Genomic DNA, 22,518 nt, shown 5'->3' with positions numbered 1-22,518 from the left:
TGCTAATCCACTTCTCTTTATTCTCTCTCAATCTCACTTGTTTGTCCAACCATGTTTATCTTACTCTACACCAACAAGCTAATGCTAACATCACATTTACATTAGAGGCAACACCAGACCAACTGGTTTAATGCAAAGTTTATATGTTATCTGTTCTTTTTAAGTAGCTGGATACTAATCCAGTCTGAGACAGTTTGAATTGCTTTACTACAAAAGGCTTCTTGTAAAACACACACAATGCGTCAGACTCAAAATTGTGTTTAATTCTCATTTTGTTCTATTTTTCATGTCACCGTTATCTTAACTTCATTTAACAGAAAGAAGGATTTTCATTTGCTCAGATCAACGCCTTGGACGCCTCGCTGACAAGCAAATGATTATTCAATAATTTTGTCAATTTGGCCCCTGGCAATCTCAGAACCCATCGGCTATTGTCTGATGGCCATATATGCCCCTGGGAACGATGTCCAGCTTCATGATATTTCCTGTTAGCGCTCAATGACTTCCTTTTCGTGCACTGCCTTGGTTACACTCCAGTTAGCAACTTGAGAAGCGACCGTGTGTTTGGATCAAAAGTGAAGCGAAAATTTGCCCCTCCAGATATGTCTGCGAAATAAACTGTCACTGTCACTTCTGAACATTACATCCTGCGGAGGAGCGCCTGTTCATCTGTTTGTGGTGTGTCTCAGTTTCACTGTAAATAGTACGTTACACAGAGGCTGCACTCTGGCTTACTTCAGCGGGATGAAGCCCGTTATTCTTGTGATTTACTTGCAATCAATGGGTGTCAAATTTGCCAAAATAACAACATCATGACGCACATTAGTAAAAAGTCAAAATGAAGCTTTGTCAGGCCTGTCTTTAAAATCTTTGTTGAACAGAGGTCGGATCAATAATTTCTGATACATTCAAGCAAGTCGGGAAAACTAAACGCTGACTGCCTTCAGACACAGCGTGAAGCAGATTGCACACACATACACGTTTATAGGGATAATTATCAGATGGCCGCTGATGGGAGCTGGGATGGCATTATTCGTGGATTATGTTCTGCCTGCTTTTGCTCTGCATATGGACTGTTATTCCTGCATACACTGAAGACTGCTGACAAGTGATTGGTCAGTACTATATGGACTACAACTGGAAACCAGAACACTTATCATACCAAAGTCCGGTCTGTGTGTACAGATTCTACATTTTTTACAGGAGGTAAAGCTCCTGGTAACAACCTCATGAACGATGAACACTGAAGGAATCCTAACCTTTGAACAATTTGAGCACCTACAGCCTTGAGGAAGGTCAAGAAAACACTGCGTTTGAAGTGAGACTGTTTTATTCACCAGCTCTGTTTATTCTGGAGAGGACAAACCCCTGCAGATAATTCGACTTTTGGCTTAAAGACTTTGAGACTTGGTTTCTTACGTTTACAGTTTGCCTTGCTGTTGCTTCTGCTCTGTGTAGACTGATATAGCAAAAATTGAAAATTTGAGTTGACTGATTTTTGTAGGCAGATGATTGAATCATCGACTTGTAGTGGGTTGTAGTATTTGAAATGCCCAATTTAACAAGCCCTCTTTACGGAGGATTGCTAAACTGGAAGAGACATTTGTTGGCATCAGGCTTAAAGGTGTTCAGCAAAATGTTGCCAGATAAATCCGGTATTTTATTTGACAGCAAGAACAATTGTGCTTTGTCACCATTTCCAGCACCTGTAGAATCAGTGAAGGGAAACATCTGAGCACATGCAGGTGTAGAAGCTGCACTTCAACCAAACCAGCTGGAACTCTACATGAGGGACGTCATTTCTGTCCGAGAAGGTATCCTCCACTCTGGCTTTACCATCAGTGACATGTTGTGAAAGGTACAAACAGGACGGCCCTGGCGTCGCGAGCTGACGAGCCGTCAGAGATAAGCCAGCTTTCTGACACATCTTGTGAAAGCGTAAACAAAAGAGTCGTTCCTGCCGCGCCTTCATCCATCAAGCCTTCACACATTATTTTACTCTCAGTGAAGCACTTCAGTTTCCACGATTAGTTTTCCTTTCACCTAGCCCACATCCGTCATCTGTACACAAAAGCACATTTCTACAATCACTGCTGATTTGTCCTGCAAAATAAACACTTGTATTGTTACATAAAAAAGGGGAGGATATTGAGGTTTCAGCGCACAGATTTGAGTGTCAGATTATGCTTGTAAGAAACCTGCATTATATTTTATAGATGATTTGATAAAATTGTTCTTGTACAGCCGCCCTGCCAATCATCTGGAGTGACAGAAAATGCTGTTGCTTCCTGATGGCACAATGAGTCCTCATTCTCTGGCTAAGAGCTACCGTGTAATTCAATCCATCACCTGGAGACAATCTCTCATGACACACGTCAGAAGCTCTTAAGTTTCCCTCCTCCACAGAGTTTAAATGCAGTTTTCCTGATGAAACGTCTATCTCTTTTACGACACTATGTTTTGTATGAACTAAATTAACTGCTCTGCTTCTTTGCGGTGACAGCTAGATTGGCCCGGCTCCTTCTCTCTGACTCAGCCTGGTGGAGAGGTGTTAGCAGCCTCAAGGCTTTGCAATCAGACTTCATTCTCTTGTCCTTCAGGGAAGTCCCACAGAGGGCCCCTCTTGATTAAAGCTCCGCTGTGACTGACTCATACAATCTGAGTCCTGCTGCCTTCACAACAGCTGGAATTGCTCTGTTTGCTCAGCCTCCTTTCCAATGTCAAGTGTGTGTGTGTGTGTGTGTGTACATTATGAGAGTGACAGCTAACCTTAGGACTGGGACATGGGTATATATTAAACAACCTTTTCTAGTTTGTTGGATTTTGAGCCTATGGGGACAGCTTCAGTCTGCCCTAAAGATTATCCTGCCAAGCCTCTGCAATATTATATTTGCCCGGTTCAAGACCAGGTGCAGTCGATCCCCAGCCGCCTCAGGCGCCTAAATAGAGCCATCACCTCTGCTGCACCTTTTCTCTGCGGCAGAAGCATGACTAGAATTACCGTCTCGTGATTGTTTGCCTTCACAAACAAGTCAAGGTAGTTTACATCCATCATTGTTTCCTAATGAAACGGTGGTCAAGACGGGGGATTTAATAGTGAATTAAAAATATCTGAAAGAATAAATTAACCATCAAACCAAAGAAAGGCATAGGTGTGAATAACTGTTAGTAACTGTGTGCTTCTCTCTCCATGTATGTGTCTGCTCTGTTGACATTCATCGTGAGCTGTACGTTTTACAAAGTCGCCAAAATTACACAACTCACGATTAGATTTTTTGACCCGCGATCTCACAGCAGCAGGCGAGCCGCGCATGAAGGAGGCTTGTCATTAAAGACAGCTGCTCTTAAAGTCTTTTAAAGCAGAATAAGACGGTCGATATTTAACAGAAGACGTTGCACCTCAAATCAGTGCATTTACAGGAGGGATGTACCCGCGGATGTCTGCATTTTTCTTTTTTTGCGACAAATTTGGAACAATGTTGGAGCACTGCTTGGACGGAGACGGGCCGAATTTTGTAGCTGAGACGACAAGGAGTCGCAGAAGTTACCATCGGAGCATAGCATCGCGCGGAGATTAGCGTGTCAACCGGGGTTTATTGTTCCCATCAATGCCAATCAGAGCCAAGGCAATAATTACCCTGGTCTACTGTAGCGTCATTTGACCCGGGTCTGAATGCCAATTGTAACTTTTCCCATTAAGCAAAAAAAGCTGTGTGTTAGTGGGTTTTTTTTACCAGTGGGAAAGCGTCTTAAGTCTAAATGCGTTCTGTAGTCCATGTTGGACGGGACTTGTGGCCAGAAAAAGGTTTATAATGTCAGAGTGACAAAGTGTTACATTGACCATAAAAAAAAAAAATCTTCACTTCATCATTTTATCCTTTCACAAATATGAGAGATCAAAGTGACCTTTGACCACTTAAATCTAAGTTTTCAGTCCAATCGGAAGTTTGTTCCAATATTAAAGATATTCCTCTCCGGCGTTCCTGAAACCTCAGAAGAATGAACCCGACAGATTAAAGGATAACCCAGAAACATATTGCCTGGAGACATTAAAACATGGACGTGTTCAGGTATTCTATCCAACATGCATTTGTTTATCGAGTCTCTGATGTTGATGTCTCTATTCATTTTGCCTCTGCCTCATTAGCAGGATGGAAGGTGGGGGAAATGTTAAATTGCTGCCATCACGCTTGTGAAGGTGTGAAACCACTAAATCAGCCCTGCCCCCCTTGTTCCTGTCATGTATGATGTATCCCCCCCAGTGATTCCTGCGGGGTCGGATTATCGCATGATACACTACGCCTCCTATTTCAATCTTTCTACATCAAAGGCGCTCTAAATGTCTCCCCAGGGTCATCCTTCTTTCTTCTTCTCCTGCGTTGACCTCTGAACAGCCTCCGGATGCTGAACAGATGATACAGCCCGAGACACAAAGACGTTGCTGTGAGCATGTGTTAAGGAATCTTTCAAAACGGCTAGAATCAATATTTTTAGATCGACAATGGCTCACACAGCAAATTCACTGTTCTGGGTTACTCTTAATGCTTTCAGCAACCTCTTTTTTTATTGATATAATCACATAACTGTTACTGCTGATGTTGTTCCTTATCTGCTGGATGTGTAAACAGGCAAACAAGTTAGCCATATGCAGTGAAACACTTTCAAAATGTCAGAGCTGTATTTAAATCTGGTCTAAAAGTGGCAAAAGGGTGTTTAATGGCATTCCCACAGGTTAAACAATGTTCTTGTTTAGTCCACTTTGAGAGGGTACGTTTTCATAAGGAGTGAGGTACTATATGGACACAACAAACAGTCCCAATATTTAGCAAGGCAATATTGTATCGAGCTGGGATAGACTCCAGCCCCCCTGCCACCCTGAATGGATAAGCAGAATGGATAATGGATGGATGAATGGATATTTTAGCATTATGTGCACACAAAGAACCTTATAATAATAGTAATCGATAATAGCAATAATGTTTGAAATTAGCGCCATAGCTGTGGAGAAAGTTTTACAAACAGCTTGTGGTTTCACCCATTCTACATTCCTACAAAACCCAGCGTGCATTGCGCCCCTCCCTCTGAAAGGAATGGCCCAGAGAGAAACGCTGGAGTGAAATACGACTGTTTTCCAGCCAAGGGCATTGATCGCAGCCTCACCTCCTAAGTTTATTTAGTCTTTGTGCTCCCCTGTCTCTGTGCTGGTTCATTGTCTTTGTTGTGTTACCTGTATGCGTTTGTGTGTTTCCAGTTTTTCCTTTGGATTATTCTTTTACCTTGACTATGAGACTTTTTGTTCTACCATTTGGTTTTCCGTTTTGTCTTTTGTTGGATTCTAGATTTTGTTTTTGCATTTTTGCCTTTTGTTAATTAAATCTTATATCTAAGTCTGCACCTGGTTCCTTTACCATTTTATTTTTACCCAAACCATGACACTCTGTGTTAATTCAGTCTGTGGTAAAAGGATGAAGTTAATATTCTGTTGGTTGTAAGAGCAGGAGGTTGTTAGTAGAATAACTAAAAACAAGCTCCAATTACAGAACTGCCTTTCACTTGTCTAAACATTAGTCATTATAAAGCAAAGCACCAAGCTGAGTGTTCATGAAAAAAACCTTCTCCAAATATATACTGGCAGGTAGAGCAGCAAATACACGGGTGCCATTAAATGCAGTGGATGACATGGGATATGAAACACAATGTAACAGCTGGATGGGATGTGCAGACAGGTAGAATGGCTGAACTATGGAGAATATAGAGTGTGAGTATTTGTCTGCAGCACTGTCTCTGCAGAATGGAGGAGACATTAGAGACACCACAAGAGGCCCCCTGCTAATTTACACTATGAGAGCTCCACATACACAAGCTGCACAAAATGTCTGTGAGCAAGAAAGTTAATCCACCTCAGAATTTCAATTCAATCTTTGTGTAGCGAGGATTATAGTATTTCCAAATGAGGCACATGTATAATCTCATTGGCTGCTGAAAAACGCTGAAACGGAGAGAATATAAATGTTATTGATCCTGGAGGGAAAATGTGCTCGTCACAGCGGCAAAGAATAGACGTGCAGGCGGGTGGAGAATTGGAGAAATGTGATAAAGGATCTACATTAAAGTAAAAAGGGGCTTAGAAATAAATTGTCTGCAATTGTAACAAAACCGTTCTCATTAACAACAGAAGCAAAATTTGTTCTGAGGCTATTTAGGTATTGGAAGATTATCAGGAATGAAAAGGAATCATGGAAAATGCTCAATTTTTTCGTCCTATAATGCTGTATTTGCTGCCTTGCAAATCATGGAAGTGTGATAAAATAAAATAAATCTGTAATAGAATGAGAAAAATAAAGTATATATAAGAATAATAGTCAGTTTAAGCATTTACATGTACTTTAGATTAATCAATTTCTTATCAGTGTATTTAAAAAATATACCATGCAAATTAATGAATTATTGTTATTAAGGAAGACCCGCTCACAGCATGTTGATTGACAGCTTGGCCCTTTAAGAAATAGCAAAAGCAATAGGCATAAAAAAACCTAATATAATAAAAATATACCAAAAAAAACAAATTATGCTGTAATAGGCATCAAATGAATAAATGTATATTCTGTCTGACCCCAGTTTTTCTTTGCTTGTTTTTTCTTTATACTTACACTTTTTTCCCCCCAATTATTTTAGATTTATTCTTTTTTTCAAGGAACTCTTTAGAATCCATACCTTTTAAAGCTATTTGATTTAACAGAGAATCCAAGGCTGGAAAGGCCCTACAACAGCTCCTCAAATGCCAGATAATATAACGAGCGAAAGCGAGGGAAAGACCTCAGACGTGAAAGCCCCAGGGCTTATCAGTGGATAGGGAAAGATCCGTGGAGCGTTTGCACACAGAAACATGATGCACAGGCCTGACACAATTGGCCATTCAGCATCACAAAGGGCCGCGTCTCATCTACATGATGCATTTCTATCTCGACCTTCTGTAGCGTTCCAGCCCTCTGAACAGGCCTCTGTTTGTGGGGGCAGATGTCAGTCAGCCGGCCCCCTGAGGACCAGGAGCACTGCTCTGTTGGCAGCCCTGCATATGGCCTGGCTGTAAAAAGACAGTAGAAATGACTTAAGTAGGGCTAAGAGGAAGTTTTGATTGAAGTGGTGCTTGGAGCTGTGTTTGAACGGGGTCAGAGTAAAAGAGACTTCAATCAGAGCAAAGCTTAGGGTGGTGAACTCGGCTGCTATTTGATATTTGAACCAATCTTTGCATTTCCCTTTATCTTACAGTTTTATTCTATCTGCAAACGGTCGTTATTTATTGGGAAAGACTTTAAACCTCACAAACTATAGATACCACTGATCACTAAACACAAGTATGGTTTCCCTCACGCTGAAAGACATCCACCCCCACGGGCCTGGAGATACCAGTGTCAATCAACACAGAGCACAATTACAATCAAATGAGCTATCTATGGGACATGTGACCCCAGGTCTATTTTTACAAGCACAGAGGGATGACAGCACTGACTCTCCAGGGAAAAGAAATATGTGTATACATTCTCCCACATCAAAGCCTCGGGCCTTGCTATCCTGTGCTATGCCTCTGTGTTATGTATGTTAAGCTAGCTAGCATACCTTGGTAATACATAGCAGCATAGCTTTAGTGTAAACATCGGGGGGCCAAATATTGGTCAGATATAGATAGCCTTTGTTCGCTGTTATTCCATTGCTTCATGGAGGGCTTTACTGTACACAAAGACAGGAAGGGTAACCTCCAGAGAGGACCTGTTTACGGTAAACATGGGGACACAAGAAGACCTGCGTTTTCATCTACACAAATGTGGAAAGTAAACGCAAAACAATCTGAGGTCATGAGTTTAAAACAGATTCTGATTGTCACTTTGTTGTTGTAAGCTGAAGGTTATACTGGGGGGACACCAGTAACATATAATCCACTAACACATACTTGCAGGCCTGTGGGCACAGTGGACTGTGGGCCGCTATTGAGCCTCCTGTTCCCAGACTTACTGTGGTGATAAGTTATGCACAATGTAAGCATTATGATTTCCAATATATTAAAGCTACTAAAAGCAGAACCCCCCCATAGAAAACAAAGCCTTAAAGGATAATGCTGGTTTATTTCAGCTCAGCACATTTCCCATAAATATGGCAATTGTGGCTCTATAGGTCCTACTTTGCACTTGCCACAGGCCAGTTGCCCATTTTGCCTGGTTAGTTATTTTATGTTCCTTCAACCGTCTTACCTAGCAGCTGCACTCCGCGGGTCAGACCATAAACATCAATGAGTGCCCAGAGGGGCTCAGCTGTGCGGACTCCGCTGAAGAACAGCATGGGACTGGATTCATTAATGCGGTAGAAGACTCTGCCCTTCTTATCAACCCAAAAGGCGATGACGTTGCCCTCGTTGGCAAACTCCTCAGGCAGGGCCTTGGCCCAGAAGCCGCTCTGTGACACCAGGTCGGGGCAGGCATATTTGGGCAGGTTTTCTGGGTTTATCCTGGAGGGGTCTTTGGAGGTGAAGCCCAGACGTAGAGCCCCGCTCCAGCAGCACTGCTTTTTAGTGATCTGGGAAGAAGAGAACCAAAAGCTTACTGATTTAAAGTTTGCATAAAGAGTGCAGACTTCCATATGACACACGTGATGTAAATCACCCCCAACTCTTACTGATACATCGTTTATGACTTTACATGGTCTTCATTCCAGCACCGACAGTCAAGTATCAAAAAAAGAATGTTTAATTGCTGTGTTCAACATGGCAAGTTGTATAAACTTCGGGATTCTGAAAAATTGTTATTTGGTTGCTAATTCCAAGCCAACATTACCGTTCGATAGTGATAAAGGGTACCACAGTGGAGTCGAACATTTCTAGTGATACATTCATGTAAATACAACAAAGCAGCATGACATTAAAACAACACTCGGTCCACCCTGACTTTGACATGAGAGGAAAATGGCAGCCATGTGAATGCAGTGAATGAGTGACTCTGCATTTTAAGTGTAAACCTTAGATAAAAAGAAAAATAGTTTGACAGTTGAAAAGCTCCCAGACTTTAAGGAGCTTCAGTGCTACTCTCTGATATGAATTACCTTGAGGCGAACTTGCTCGTACAGCGCAATGGGCCTGTTGCAGAAGGTGATGGCGTTGCAGAAACTGGCCTGCCTCTTAACTGTCTTCTGGGAGGGGTCCATGACAATCTGAGAACCCTTGGCGTTTGGATGGAAGAGGAGTGGGCTGATGGGAAGGGGCCCACCAACGCTGCCGCACTGGATCGGCAGACACCTCTTGGGTTTGTGGTGACATCGATGCGACGTGGACGGAAACGGGCCACCAAGGGAGTCTGTTGCCAAGAGAGACATAGCATAGACAGAGATGAGCTTTACTATGCTTTTAGAAACAACAGGTTAGGTTTGGTCACTGTAATTGTTACAAATCTGATGGAAAGTTTTGCATCACAGATAATAACCTCAGATATTACCACATAATCTAAGATTTCCAAGTTCTTGTGTTAGGGTTCTTTGTTGATAATTTCTGAGCAATGGAGTAATGAGCTAATCAGCCATAATCACACTGGACCCTGTGGAGGCAAATCTCCATGCAAGTTATGATTGCAAAACACGTCTGAGACATAAATTATGATCTTCAGTTATGAACATAGTGAAGTGTTCGCAGACACACAGCACTTTGAAAGCCAAGATGTGATAAAATAATCCATTTCGACTCTGTTGGTTGGTTGGTTTTATTCTTGTACAAAACCAACCCAAATATTCCATCAGTTCCAAAAAAGACGAATCATAACATATATATCATCCCAGCAGTTCTACAGCCAGCACACTTGCAGAGAAAGCCATGGCTGACTTGTAAATAATGGGCAGAAAATTTGTCAGAATGCAGTCTGGTCGAGCTGGCTCAGGGGGGTAAGACCGCAGCACTTGAGCAGCTACGAGAAACAACACGTACTGGAGCCATTTCACAGATTTATAAAAGCTGGTTTACTGCCAGATTAAAATTGTTAGATTAGTATTCTGAAGTCGAACTGAGGTGAATGGCTTCAACAGAGTCCGTAAATATTCCACCATCTGATACCGCTTCAATATGTTACATATCATCATTTGGGGATGTCAAATGATTTCCAGAAGTTTCAGTATTTGTGTTTGAACATTCCAGCATTTTGTGGTGAAGAGGTTCAATTTATCTTCTGTTGTGCCCACATTCTCTCAACTTGTCTGCTCCACTTTTGTTTGACTTTGTAGTCCTAACTTTCCTCGCAGATCTCACCTACATATTTGGTATTCAGCAGGGTTTTACTTGTGGACCCAGAGAGCAATGATGTTGGCAAAAGTAATTCTGATTGTGGGTTGAGAGATAGAGTCCCATTCCTGACTCAAAGCTTTCCCAGCTGTGTTGCATTATGGGCAATTCAAGCTGCTGTCAGTGTAGAAATTGGTATGTCTGTCTCTTCTTTGATAGATTTCTCCCCGAATGATTTACTGGCAAGAAAGAAACCCCATCTCTTCAATTCTGCGAGTTTCACATCAGCATAAACATCAGCAAAACCTGTGTTTACCGTGATGTATCAGCTAGTTGATTTCTTTCTCCAATCAAACTCCACTCAGCTATGCTGGAAACATTTCAACAGCAAATGTTTGGCCACCAATCTATGGGAACATGAGAGCGTAGACCATTGAACAGAAGGATGAAATCTAAGATATTGCATCCAACAGTATTCCAGTGTTTTAGAGTGTTTTAAAGTCCATTCATCCCGATGGCAGGTGGTTACTAAAGAATTAAAAGGCTATAACTAAAAATGTCGAAGTAAATTATGGTTAATATTTAGTTTATGGAGCTCAGGACTCTCCCTACACCCACAGTCATAATCACGGAGGACAGTTTGACAAACAAACAGATGAAAGCTAACACTGGCAGCAGCAGCTGTCCTGTGGACTCCTGATAAGACCATTCAGCCCGTCCTAACGCTTTGTGTTCGCTCGCTTTCTTTGTCTCCTCCTTCTCCCACTCCACAGTGTTTATCTCGAAATGACCATTCCCGTTTTTCACCCTGCAAACGTGTCTACTGTTCAATCTGGCCCCAACCTAAGAGCATCGTTGAGGCCTTTTGTCTTAGGCAGAGCCACAGGAGAGCAGTTGTTGAATGTGGCGCACATGGTCCCGGGCAGATTGAGCTGAATGCATTACCAGGCTGTAAAGGGGCGCAGCTGCTGTGGAGAGAAACAGGCTATGTGTGAATTCATGTTCCTTAGCAACCCCTCGTATCTAAAGGTCTTGATCGGTGCACTCTTTCACTCCTCGGCTATCGGCTGGGATTCAGCAGATGCCTTTTGTTTACTCAGACACAACTAAATTATATTTATAGTCTCAGTTTCAGGCAGTTTGAATCTCAGCTTGTGTGTGCCTTTCTGAGAGACCATGTCAACAAAGGGGGCTATATCGGTAACCTAAAATCTTTTACTCAATTTGTTTCATCCTTCTAGATCTTTTAATCCTCTATTTTACCACATACCTTGAACGCAACACATCCTTAAAAGTTAAACAGCTTTGCAGCTATTTGTATTTGCAAGTCAATGGAAGGAGCTGCACCGGATTAAGTGCATTTAAGCTTTGTGACATTTTGACCTTTCCTTCTATCCAAGATGTACCTAACAACCGAGAGTGTTGGTTTTTACTGTATGACTCTCTTCGTTGTAATGTGCAGCTTCAAAGACTTGCTACGGCCTTTTACCGAAAAGACGAGGTGTACTTTAAAAGCCAAAAGGTAAACATATGGCAGTTTATCCAGCGATAAAATACAGTATGTGTGTTGAACTTACACAATTATAGCCGTCAACTTTACTGTTTTGGGAAACTCAGTTTTGAGCAGAACAGCCACCATAAACCAACTGTGCACTTCCTGCCAAACAGCAGACACAGACAGGCACAGTTTAGGACTCACTAGTGAACACAGTGTAGCATAAAGCCGCTGAAGACCTGGACATTTCCTACAAGCTTTTTAAAAAGGAAAAGAAAATACTTCAATATCTGGGCTGCACTGTGTATTGGTGGTTGGCGTCCAACGACATGCTCTGTTAACTGGCAACTCTAAATTGCCCGTAGGTGTGATTGTGAGCGTGAAAGGTTGTCTGTCTCTATGTGTCAGCCCTGTGATTGACTGGCAATCAGTCCAGGGTGGACCCCGCCTCTCACCAAATGACAGCCCACCGTGACCCTGAACAGGACAAGCGGTATAGATAGTGGATGGATGGACTGCATGTACACTCATTTAACATGACTGAAGTCTTCCTCAGGGCTTTAGAGACATATAGGTAAAGCTTGTTTAGTTGCACAAGAATGGCAGAGAAAGATAATAGGGCACACTAAGCAATCGATGCTCTGCTTTCCTCTTACCATTGCTCTCTTTTGTGGACAGTGATAGGGCCGTGCATGTTCATGGGGGAGTGGCTCTGGCCACTTCAAATGAAAACAGTTTGCTAACCACAAGTTTTAAAGGTGATAATATGTCTGTATTTTGTGTACAAATTTATATTTTGTTACTACAATTAATGAATAATAAATATTTAAATGTTTTGATAATTATTTTCTACATATACCTTGTAGAGCTCCTAGTATACCCCTTTTCCACCAACGCGAACCTGGTTCTAGTTCAGGGCTGGTGCTGGTGCTGGGAGCAGGTTCAACTTGCGAAACAACTCGGTACCAGTTGTTGCACTGGAGCCTGTGGAAGAGCCTCGTCATGACGTCACTCTATACGTGACCGCTTTTCCCAGCAGCAACTTTCCCTCACAATAACAACAATGGCGGACATGGCATGTTTGCCATTGTTGCTCCTCTTTTCAAAATCACATTAAATCCCAAAGACAACTTGTTCAACACATTTGTGCTACTCGTCGTGCCTTCCATGGACGTGCCTTCTTATGAGAAGAAAGGTAATGATCCACCCATTTTTATTCTTAATAAGGCTAGATTTAAGATGTTGTTAGCCTCTCTGCTAGCCTGCTAGCTCAATTCAGCTTGTTATTTATCGTTGATTAAACTGGTGTCTATTAAACAAATCAGTAATGTTTTTACTACGTTTTCCAGGGAGTGTACACGACGCCAGAGTGTGTGGCTTGTAGCATTGTTGCGCTAATGTTACTGTTCAAAGTGTTTGAAGTGGAGACAAAAACTCTTAGAGTTTTAAAGTCCTACCATAGAGGAGTACAGACTTCCTCACACCAGACTTCCTGCTTTGTATTTTATCTGTTCACAGGTACCTACGGCAAAACTCCAGCACCATCACAACCCCATATGATGTTTTGCCTGAGGGCTGTAGTCCGTCTGAAGATGGCTTCAGAGTATGTTGTGTTGTTTTTTATATTTACTTTGAAGAGATTTGAGCAAAATAGTCCTTTTATGGCTGTGAAAGCTTTTATTCCATTTTTATAGCAGTTCTTCTGTTTAAGATTCAGTGTTTACTCTCAAATCCCATGTTGAAGTTAGACAGACCAAAGCGGCCTCGAGCCCGACGGCTGCTCTCAGTCCTCCAATTACCTCTGCAACACAAATCCTTGAGTTTGCTCATGTCCACAGAGCCCGAGATGTGACCCCTTGATGTAAAAGGCTTGAAATGGCTCCTTTTAACATCAATCTGTCAGAGTCCTCTTTAAAAAATGGCTTTAAGCGTTTGTTATCAGGGAAGAAGCAGTTTTAACAGCCTCGGAGGAGCCTTTTTGCCAAAGGTCAAGGATGTCTCATTATAATCAAACAGGGAGAAAAGCTTGTATGCGTCTGCCCTAGAGTGCAGAGGTCTTTATCCCACTAATAACAACACACAAACGCACAACAGCCCCAATCCCTCACCACAATACACAGGCTTGTGTGCAGCTAATACCTGTCATACACCAATGAACATCTCTGTGGAGCAGCAAGCTAATCTCTCACCAGTTCATTTGGCTGACAACATTTAGCAAGAGGTGAGCTGTGTGTGCGTGCATGTGTGTGTTTTTAACTAGAGTTGTGTAGTTGTTACTTACCAGCCATCAGCTAAGTGGTTTACCATGCAAATAGGATTTTATACGAGGGAGAAAACTATCCAAATATTTGAGTGTTTGACAAATGACTTCCTGGTTGTGCAGAAAAACACTAAGAGCTGTCTGCTCTAAATAAAACGTGCTTATTCGGTAACAGTTAAGCCATTTTATATGAAAGGAGGTCAAATATTGTTGGCAAATATTTAATTCTTGGTATTATTTTGTGTGTAGAAAGGTCTGGGATTGATTGCACCAACATGTTCAGGGTTCATTAATTTGTAAAACATTTCTAAATACTACAATTGGGTACGAAACTCGGCACTGTTAAGGGTAAGTAACAAATAAGTTGTCGTTAGGTACGTTGTAAGTTGTTGTTTGTCGTGCCAAATTTGAGAGTGCATCAAGTATAGGGTGGAAATCTGGACTTAGTCGGGAGTGGTGAGCCAAAAGCTTTGGTAAGTCTGGTTACATTTAGCGAAACTTGTTGTCGACAGTGCTTGCTGCAATATGTGCAGTGCAAAATGCAAAGCTGTTTCCTTTCTTCCCAACCCCACTGAAGTAACCTCACTGCAATGACACCTTCTTATCCATTATGATGCTCTGCCACCTTCTTCCTCCAGGTAATGAGTATTTCTAAAGCATGTCATGCAAGACAACCAAAAGCAAACAAATGCAGTTGTCAAAGTTGTCATACGGTCATTCCAGGGTTGTGACCAAGTCATCTTTGCTCAAGCCCCAAGTAAGTCTCAAGTCATTTGGTCCAAGTCTCAAGTCATTTATTTGTGGGCAAGTCGAGTCAAGTCACTTTTTTTTCGACCTAAGATCCAGCACTCTTACCTGTAGTATCTGGTCTTTATAAAGAGAAAAGACAAGCTATTAGTAGCCCGTCTAATAATTATATTATTGGCCAAATTATATAACCTGTTCAAAAAGTATGACAATTAATTGTATCTGTATTATCTTGGCATAGACGCAGCCATGATGATGGTCTGCTCTGAGACAGCATTGAGTAGTAACGAGTAAGACTGATGACGCTTCTCTTTGGGGAAAAAACATCAGGTAGTGGAGGGCTTCTATGTTGTGTGTTTCCATAGCGAGGAGTTTGACTGACAGCCAGTCATCCAGTCATGGCAATCACATACCGGGGAACTTTTTGAGTCGTTCAATCAAGATTCCCAGTTTGTGCTGCATACATACTTGATAGTTAGACAGAAACTTGACAACATTGAATTTTATTATTTTATATTTAACAGCTAACATCCAAAATTATGAACACACTCAAGTCATCCAAGTCATCATGCCTCAAGTCAAGTCAAGTCAAGTCACAAGTCTTTAAAACAGTGACTCGAGTCGACTCGAGTCCAAGCCACCAAGTCTCAAGTCCAGATCTCTGGATCATTCAAGGTTTGTTAAATGATTGAGGATGTCAACTCATGCATCTAGTAAAATACAAGAATTTGGTAGCCAGTAGATGTCCCTTTCCTTTGAATGGTTCAGTGAATTAATTTTTTTTTTTCCTCTAGTCCAAAACTAGTTAACTAGCAAAGATCAGAAAAAACACTGCATGCACTGTTCATTTTCCGAAGAAAGAATGTTTAAATGTCACTCCACTTACTGGAACCAGAAAGTAAATTAAATCAATCAAACAAACAACAACACCTGTGTTCATTCAGTGTTTTTGCTTAATGCCATATTAAGTGCAACCTACATAACAATCAAGGCACTGCAAATATGAGACTCTTAAACATAAGAAGAAGGTACCAAATTTCAATTACTGGTACAAATGGTTTGAATCTTAACAGAACACTGATTTACATACAGGTAAAGCTCAGTGAATTCACTGTTTATAAGGAAATCTGTTCTTTTGTGAACTAAACTTCCTCTGAATTGTTCTGTTGTCCATGCTGGAACAAAGCTCGACTAGTATTTGCAGATACCATTGACCCAGATCTCCACCATATAACCATTCAGACTAATTTTAGCGCTGTGGAAAAATGACGAGTCTGTAGCATTCAGTCACAACAGCAACAGTTCTTCTGAAGCACAGGTAGCCCACGTACCAGCCCACGTCCTGCACTTGTTGCTATGTAAAGCCCAGCTTAACACTCATCCTCGCAGACTTTAGTGAAAACACATGGCAGACACACACACACACACACACACACACACAGACACATACATGCACAGCCTGAGTGTATGCATTTGCAGTCATGCAGGGTAGCGTTGGCTGCAACACGAAATAACTAAAGTGAAACCTATCATTATAAGCAGATGGAGCCATTAGTGTAAATTGTTGTAAATGCGCTGCCGCACTTCAGATCAATCACTAAAACAAGTTGTTCAGAAAAACATATTTTGCAGTATTATTTCCTGTCTTTTAACAATAATTGCGTTCTCTGCAATCACTAACCTGCAATCAGTACCAGCTCAGGAGGGACATCAAAGTATGAGTTTAATCTCTTACAAAGGTTAGCAGTGTAAAATGTTTCTCTTCCTGCTCATGTTCTTTATTATGACAGTGTCATTTACAACACTGCCAACAAGCCTGGAGGGCAATGACAAACAGCATCTTAATGATGTTTACATAGCGGTGTCTGGATGATGTATTCAATCCCACTGACTCATGACAAAATGGCATTTCAGCCTGATGTAACACCAACTGTGAAATGAATCACGCCATAATAGCGACGATTAATCACAAACACATTATCATTTAAGCTTAGATGCTCAAAAATACAGCTCAGGGAAGATGACTTTATGTGCTACATGCACTAGCAGAAACTCACAGCTTCACAGTGGATTACATTTCTTCTTCTATCTCATCTGCAAAGCTCTCACATGTGCTTTTGTACATGTGTGACAGATGCCACACGGATACAGTGTGTGAAACCCAATAGGCTGCGTGTGGCTCAATGACAGGAAGGTTACTACTGTGGCAGTGACAGTAACTGTAGCTGCTATTCTACCTGCAGACGCTCATTACAGACTCATCACTCATTATGTCGCTGGTAACCAAAGGGCTTGACGTGCTGCTAGGCAACATGGTGACACATCTTTTGGTTCAGTGTTGAAGCACTAATGACTCGTGCCCATAGTAATGCTGCATGGTGGGGGGGTTACCATAATGACACTGGTCAGAGCAGCATCAGGTGATCCTGTACTTTAAAACTATTTACTCTACATCATCTGCTAATTGGTGGTTGTTTTTTGCCTGATGGGTTTGTAATAGTCATAATAATAGCACAAATTAGGCAGATGTGCTATTTTTTGCCTTCAGCACACCAGACATCAAGTCCAGAAATTGGCTCTGCTAATGATGGTGCATTAGGTCTGTCGCAGAGAACGCATGTGGACATTTGATTTAAATGTTTCTGCAAAAATGTTACTTTACCGAACACAGAGAACAAGTCTGTTGGATCATGAAAAACACCTTTTAAGTTCAAGATATAATCTCAAAGATTTTTATCGCCGAATAAGGTAACACAATGGTGATTGAGCCTATGGCCCACTGATGAAAGCCTTTGCATTTGCAGAAGGACTGAAGGTCTGGTGCAACTTTTAAGGAAAAATCACAAGCGGCGCCCAGTTAGTGACGCGTTTTCCATCACCTAGCAGTGGTTGGTCTGCCAGAGAGGGTAGGTGGAGCTAAGCGGCTGCTATTCCGGTCTCTGCAAGTGTTGCGAGTAAACAGTAATCTACTATGGCTGAACAAACAAAGAAAAGATGGCTACAGATACAACTTCTAATACAACTAAGTGAAAATCCAAAGGAAAGGAAACTCATTTGACACTCAGATGAAGGCAAACAGTCTAAAAAGGAAAGCGACCGCCAGCGAGGAAAATCAAGAGTTACAACCGCGGCCAACTGTGGACGTCACACATGAGACACTGTCTGGACATCTGGGAATTGTGCTCCCGCAATTACTGTTTATCGCCATGGGTGCCGCCAAAGAGAACGAAACTGAGATCTTGGAGATGACCACTTTAAAAGTTGCTGCTGGATAACAAGTGAAATTGACTTGAATTACCCAAATGATAACATAGATAAGGCTGTTTGAATATCAGTTACTGTACAGAGAAGTCAACACCTTTTATGACAAAAAGAACAATTGCTGAATTAAAACTTTTTATTAAAAAATTAAATTAAATTAAAAATTTCTTATAACTGTTCAGCTGTGTTCTTGCTCACTTGTTGCCATTTTTGTGGCTCAGTCTTGTCACTAGATTTCATGTATGTTGATAGATACTCACTTTAGCTCACACGATTAATCTGCAGATTAATCATAAAAAAAATATTTTCAGTTACAGGATTGGACAAAAAGTATCAATATCAAACATCGACATATGATGGTAAGCTGTGTATTTTTATACATCACTCTACAAGAAAACCTGACAGCGCCCTCACTGATGGCTTTGATTGTTTTTCTTCGTTGCACTTCTTTCTATTCTTTTTTAATTTACACTTGTTTAAGAAGTTTCCGCATCTTTTTGTTTGTTGTATGAATGTATTGTTTCTTATAACCATTTACTCACAACTTAGCGAAGACCAATAAAAACAGTGCAGTACATCAGTTCCACCTACTGTCTCTGGAACACAAACAAATACTGGGGGATGTACACCACTCATGATTTTTATTGGGAGTGTCGACTGAACACCAAGTTTGTAATACCAGGTAGCACTGCAAATGCATCAATGGGCTCAATCACCATTGTGTTGACTAAAGATAATGACCTCACTTCACACTTCACCAAAACTGTAATGCTCAGATACCTCACCTCTTACAAGTTTATCTCAACTTCAACTGTCTCCCAGGGGACATTGAATAAAGCTGCTGCTAAAACACAGCAGCAACTAGCTAGTCTTTACCTACTTAATCATAACTTCCTGGTTTCCTGCTCTGGGCTCATCTACAGTAGCGACTCTGCTATCAATAATTCACACCGTGATGACCTGGCAGTGAAAGGTGAGACAGCAGAGATGATGAAGTTCGGTTAACGTCATCCATAAGTCTTCCTGCTGTTACCGCATTCTCTTCATGAACAGTATTACACAACAGTGATCAATAAGTAATAACATTGCAGGGCTGCATACGTACAATGGAGCACAAAGCAGTCCAGTGCTGCTTGTTTGGCAGTGACAGAGAGCAGGCTGGTGGAGGGGCGTAATGATATGCAGTGTGTATCGACTGAATGCAGGCAAGATGCTATTCAGCGCTGGCTGGGAGTCATTATGTGGGCGCTGCCTTGAAGGTGACCTGTCGTGAGGATGAGGATGAGGCGCTGACTGCACACACACACACACACAATCACAGACATGCTGGACAAACAGGCAGGTTATAGCTGCACACGTGTGTAAATGTGTAAGGATGCAGGTGACAGATCGTTGCCCCAGAGCGTTCTGCCTAAAGTCAGAAGCAGTAAGAATTTTATGGGTGTCACTGACACACACTCTTAACACCAGCGCCTGACCCTGAGACATGTGTTTCTGTCACTCCATAGAAACTGCCCGGCCTGATTAAAGCTCTGTCTTTCTCGATTTTACTCCAACGCACAGAGAAAGAAAGAACTAAGAAATATAGGAAGTGAATGAAAATATTTTCAATGGTGGCTTGCGTGCTGTATAACTATTGCTTTTACTGTGTTTTCAATAACCTGATCAGGTCTGATTCTGTGAAGTTAAGAAACTTTATTTTTACTTTAGTTTTTATTATGGCATCTCTTCAGCTCCGTCTCCGCTTTGCATTTGGAAACTGAATCCAATTCACATCGAATGGAGCCAGACGCTCCATCGAATGAGCCTGTGCAGCCTCAGACACTGGCCCACTTTCAGTCAATCGGGAGCACAGAAGTGGAGCTCCCACACACTCGGCAGACTCAATTATGTAACCAACTCAGCAAACAGTGTTTGGATGTGCTCTGGTGTTTCACACCTGAGAACAACAGCCTGCAGAGGTGCAACTTTAGAAAGCACAATCTGTTCCTCTGTAACTCACACCTTTCTCACACCTAGAAAGAAAACCTGATTACCTGCATGAATTCAAGGAGTACTTAATTAGGACAGTCTCTGTTTTATGACAGATTTAAGTTCAGGAAGTTTCAGTTCTTTACAAGCTGCATATCCAGAGAGCACATTCATGGAGGTAAACATTCATGGAAGTTCTGTTTTCTTAAATTTTGCTCTCAGCTCCAGAAAGGAGCAGCAGAAATGCTTTCTATCAATGGCTGCAGGTCACCATAGCAACGCATGTACTTTAATACCAAATTTAGTCCCAGTCACTTGTAGACACCATTTCTCTAAATGTAAGTGATGATCACAAAGCGTTATTGGATATTTAATGAAATCAGTCTATTACAGCAGTCTGCCGCCGTGTGCACCCACCAGCCCCACCAGGCACCGTTATGGCTAACTGTCTGATGTTCAACCTGCAGTCACATCCCTTTGCACGAAGAAATCAGGTCAATTTTGTAATTAGATCATCAGATCCCTCAGTGTCTGACTGAAGAAATCAATAAAGGGCTTTTGTTGGATTTATTTCGGTTCATTTAAAAAAAAAAAAAGAATCTTGTAGTCATGGTTATATTTTCAACATGGAAGTTACTTTTTATGTTACTATAAATAAATTGTGAATCATAGATCTAAAAATGTCCTCACTATCTGGGGTGCAAGAAAATAAGGAATGCGTGTTTTGTTATACTGTATTTTCCTAAAAATCCAGAAGTTTATATGCAAAGATTGTATTGTATTTAAAAAAGGAAGATATATAAGACAAAAACTAGTGCTATGATGCAGATCGCACTGTTGACACTGACTGCATAAAGATTTTAAAATATTCTTTTTCTGCTTTTGCCTTTATAGAATAGGACAGCTGAAGAGAGACAGGAAACGTTGGGGGGAGAGAGTGGGGAATGACGTACCAAATGATCGGTGCGTCGAGGACTGTAACCCTGCACCCTGGATACAGTACACCATAGCAATATACTGAGTTGTAACCCCTGTGTCATAATTTGCATCATATCAGATTGTTGCCAATAGTACTAATCACTTTAATGTGCTGAAATACCGATTTCTTTTTTACTTAGTAATGTAATAAGCAGGATCATGTACAGAAAGCTGCTTATTATTGCAAAAATGTGTTGCAATAAAAACCAGCTTATGGTGTATTTTTCTAAATAAGTTCAAATGGGCCAAATATTTAATGCTATTTGATTTATGGATCATGGGCGGCTGTGGCTCAGTGGTAGAGTCGGTCGTCTCTCAATTGAAAGGTTGGCGATTTGATCCCTGACTGCTGCAATCACATGTCAAAGTGTCCTTGGGCAAGACACTGAACCACAAATTGCTCCTGAAGGCAGCGCCATTGGGTATAAATGTGCATAGATGCTGATTGGAGACTGGCACTTAGGCCTTTGCCATCAGTATGTGAATGAGTATGTGACATGTAGCAGCTTTGAGTGGTATAGAAGAGCGCTATACAAGTACATTTACCATTTCTAATCTTCTAGCAATCTTTACGCATTCATATGTACTACATGTGAATAAGGTTACAGATGAATAAGAACGTTGTAGGAATATCTCACTGATGGCAAATAGTCATCATTTGACACATTCTCACATCCTATAGAGAAAAGATCCAGTTAAACTGGCCATGAGGCAAAAGTCTATTCCATTTAATTGTCTGAGTAGCAAAGTCAATGGGCCAGCAAGCTTAACAGCAACGTCATGGACGTCTGAAATAAAGCCCTGCTAATGTACTGTATGTCATTTGGCAAATGTTATCGGCTGGGAGGGGCCTATTCCAAATAAATGTATCTTTTTTTTTTTCATATATACGCCTGCAACAAAAACACAGAGCATATAATGCAGAAAACAATGCTTTGGTTGATTTAGAAATCACCCTGTAGTTCAGCTGGGTGTGCTCCAAATCCATATTTAACAACCCTTGCAGCACTGTCTGCAGCACATGTAGCAGAGCACCTTGCTTAACAAGGTTAGATGTTTAAGAAAGCAGTACTCTGAGTACCTTTGCATAGTCATATTGGTGTAGCTCATAAATTCACAAAATTGGCTGCCACATTAAAATCTGTATTGTCACTGGACTCAAAATCCCATATATCCTCAATAAAAATACATTTGCTACACCTACATAATAAGCTTTAAAATGATTTATTAATTTAAAAAGTAGAATAAATATTAGTTTGGAGCCACCATGTTTAAACAACAGGAATATCACACACTGGCATTTCTGCAGAGGTTCAATATAAACTGACAGAAAAAGCCAGCAGGTACTTGATCAGGTAATTCTGTATCTGAAGGCACACACGCCACAGACAGTAATTGAGAGAGGTGTTTGACCTTGATCCCAATGAGAGGGAGTTATAGCCTCCTCTTCCTGCTGTCTTAGTCTGTCCCTCTTTAACTAATTGGATTAATCTTGGGGCTTTAATTAGAACGATCAGGTGGTCAGAACCAGGAGACACTGTAGGAACAGGGACT

The 22,518-nt window shown here is 41.3% G+C and overlaps 1 protein-coding gene across 1 annotated transcript in view; it reads right to left on the bottom strand.

The window, feature by feature from the left end:
* Nucleotides 1–22,518, bottom strand: part of neurl1aa (neuralized E3 ubiquitin protein ligase 1Aa) — an 87,726-nt gene that overhangs the window by 24,830 nt on the left and 40,378 nt on the right. The window contains exons 2-3 of the mRNA XM_069677080.1: nucleotides 9,091–9,341; nucleotides 8,247–8,568 (exon numbers count right to left, since the gene is read on the bottom strand). Of these exons, the coding sequence (XP_069533181.1) occupies nucleotides 8,247–8,568; nucleotides 9,091–9,341 (573 nt within the window). The remainder of the gene's footprint in view (nucleotides 1–8,246; nucleotides 8,569–9,090; nucleotides 9,342–22,518) is intronic.

Source organism: Semicossyphus pulcher, unplaced genomic scaffold, assembly GCF_022749685.1.
Source record: "Semicossyphus pulcher isolate SPU_LCO1_2020_fin unplaced genomic scaffold, fSemPul1.0.p SCAF_27, whole genome shotgun sequence".
In the NCBI taxonomy this organism is placed as follows: Eukaryota; Metazoa; Chordata; class Actinopteri; order Labriformes; family Labridae; genus Semicossyphus; species Semicossyphus pulcher.
The sequence above is the reverse complement of the archived record's forward strand: the minus strand, read 5'-3'. Positions and strand labels throughout refer to the sequence as shown.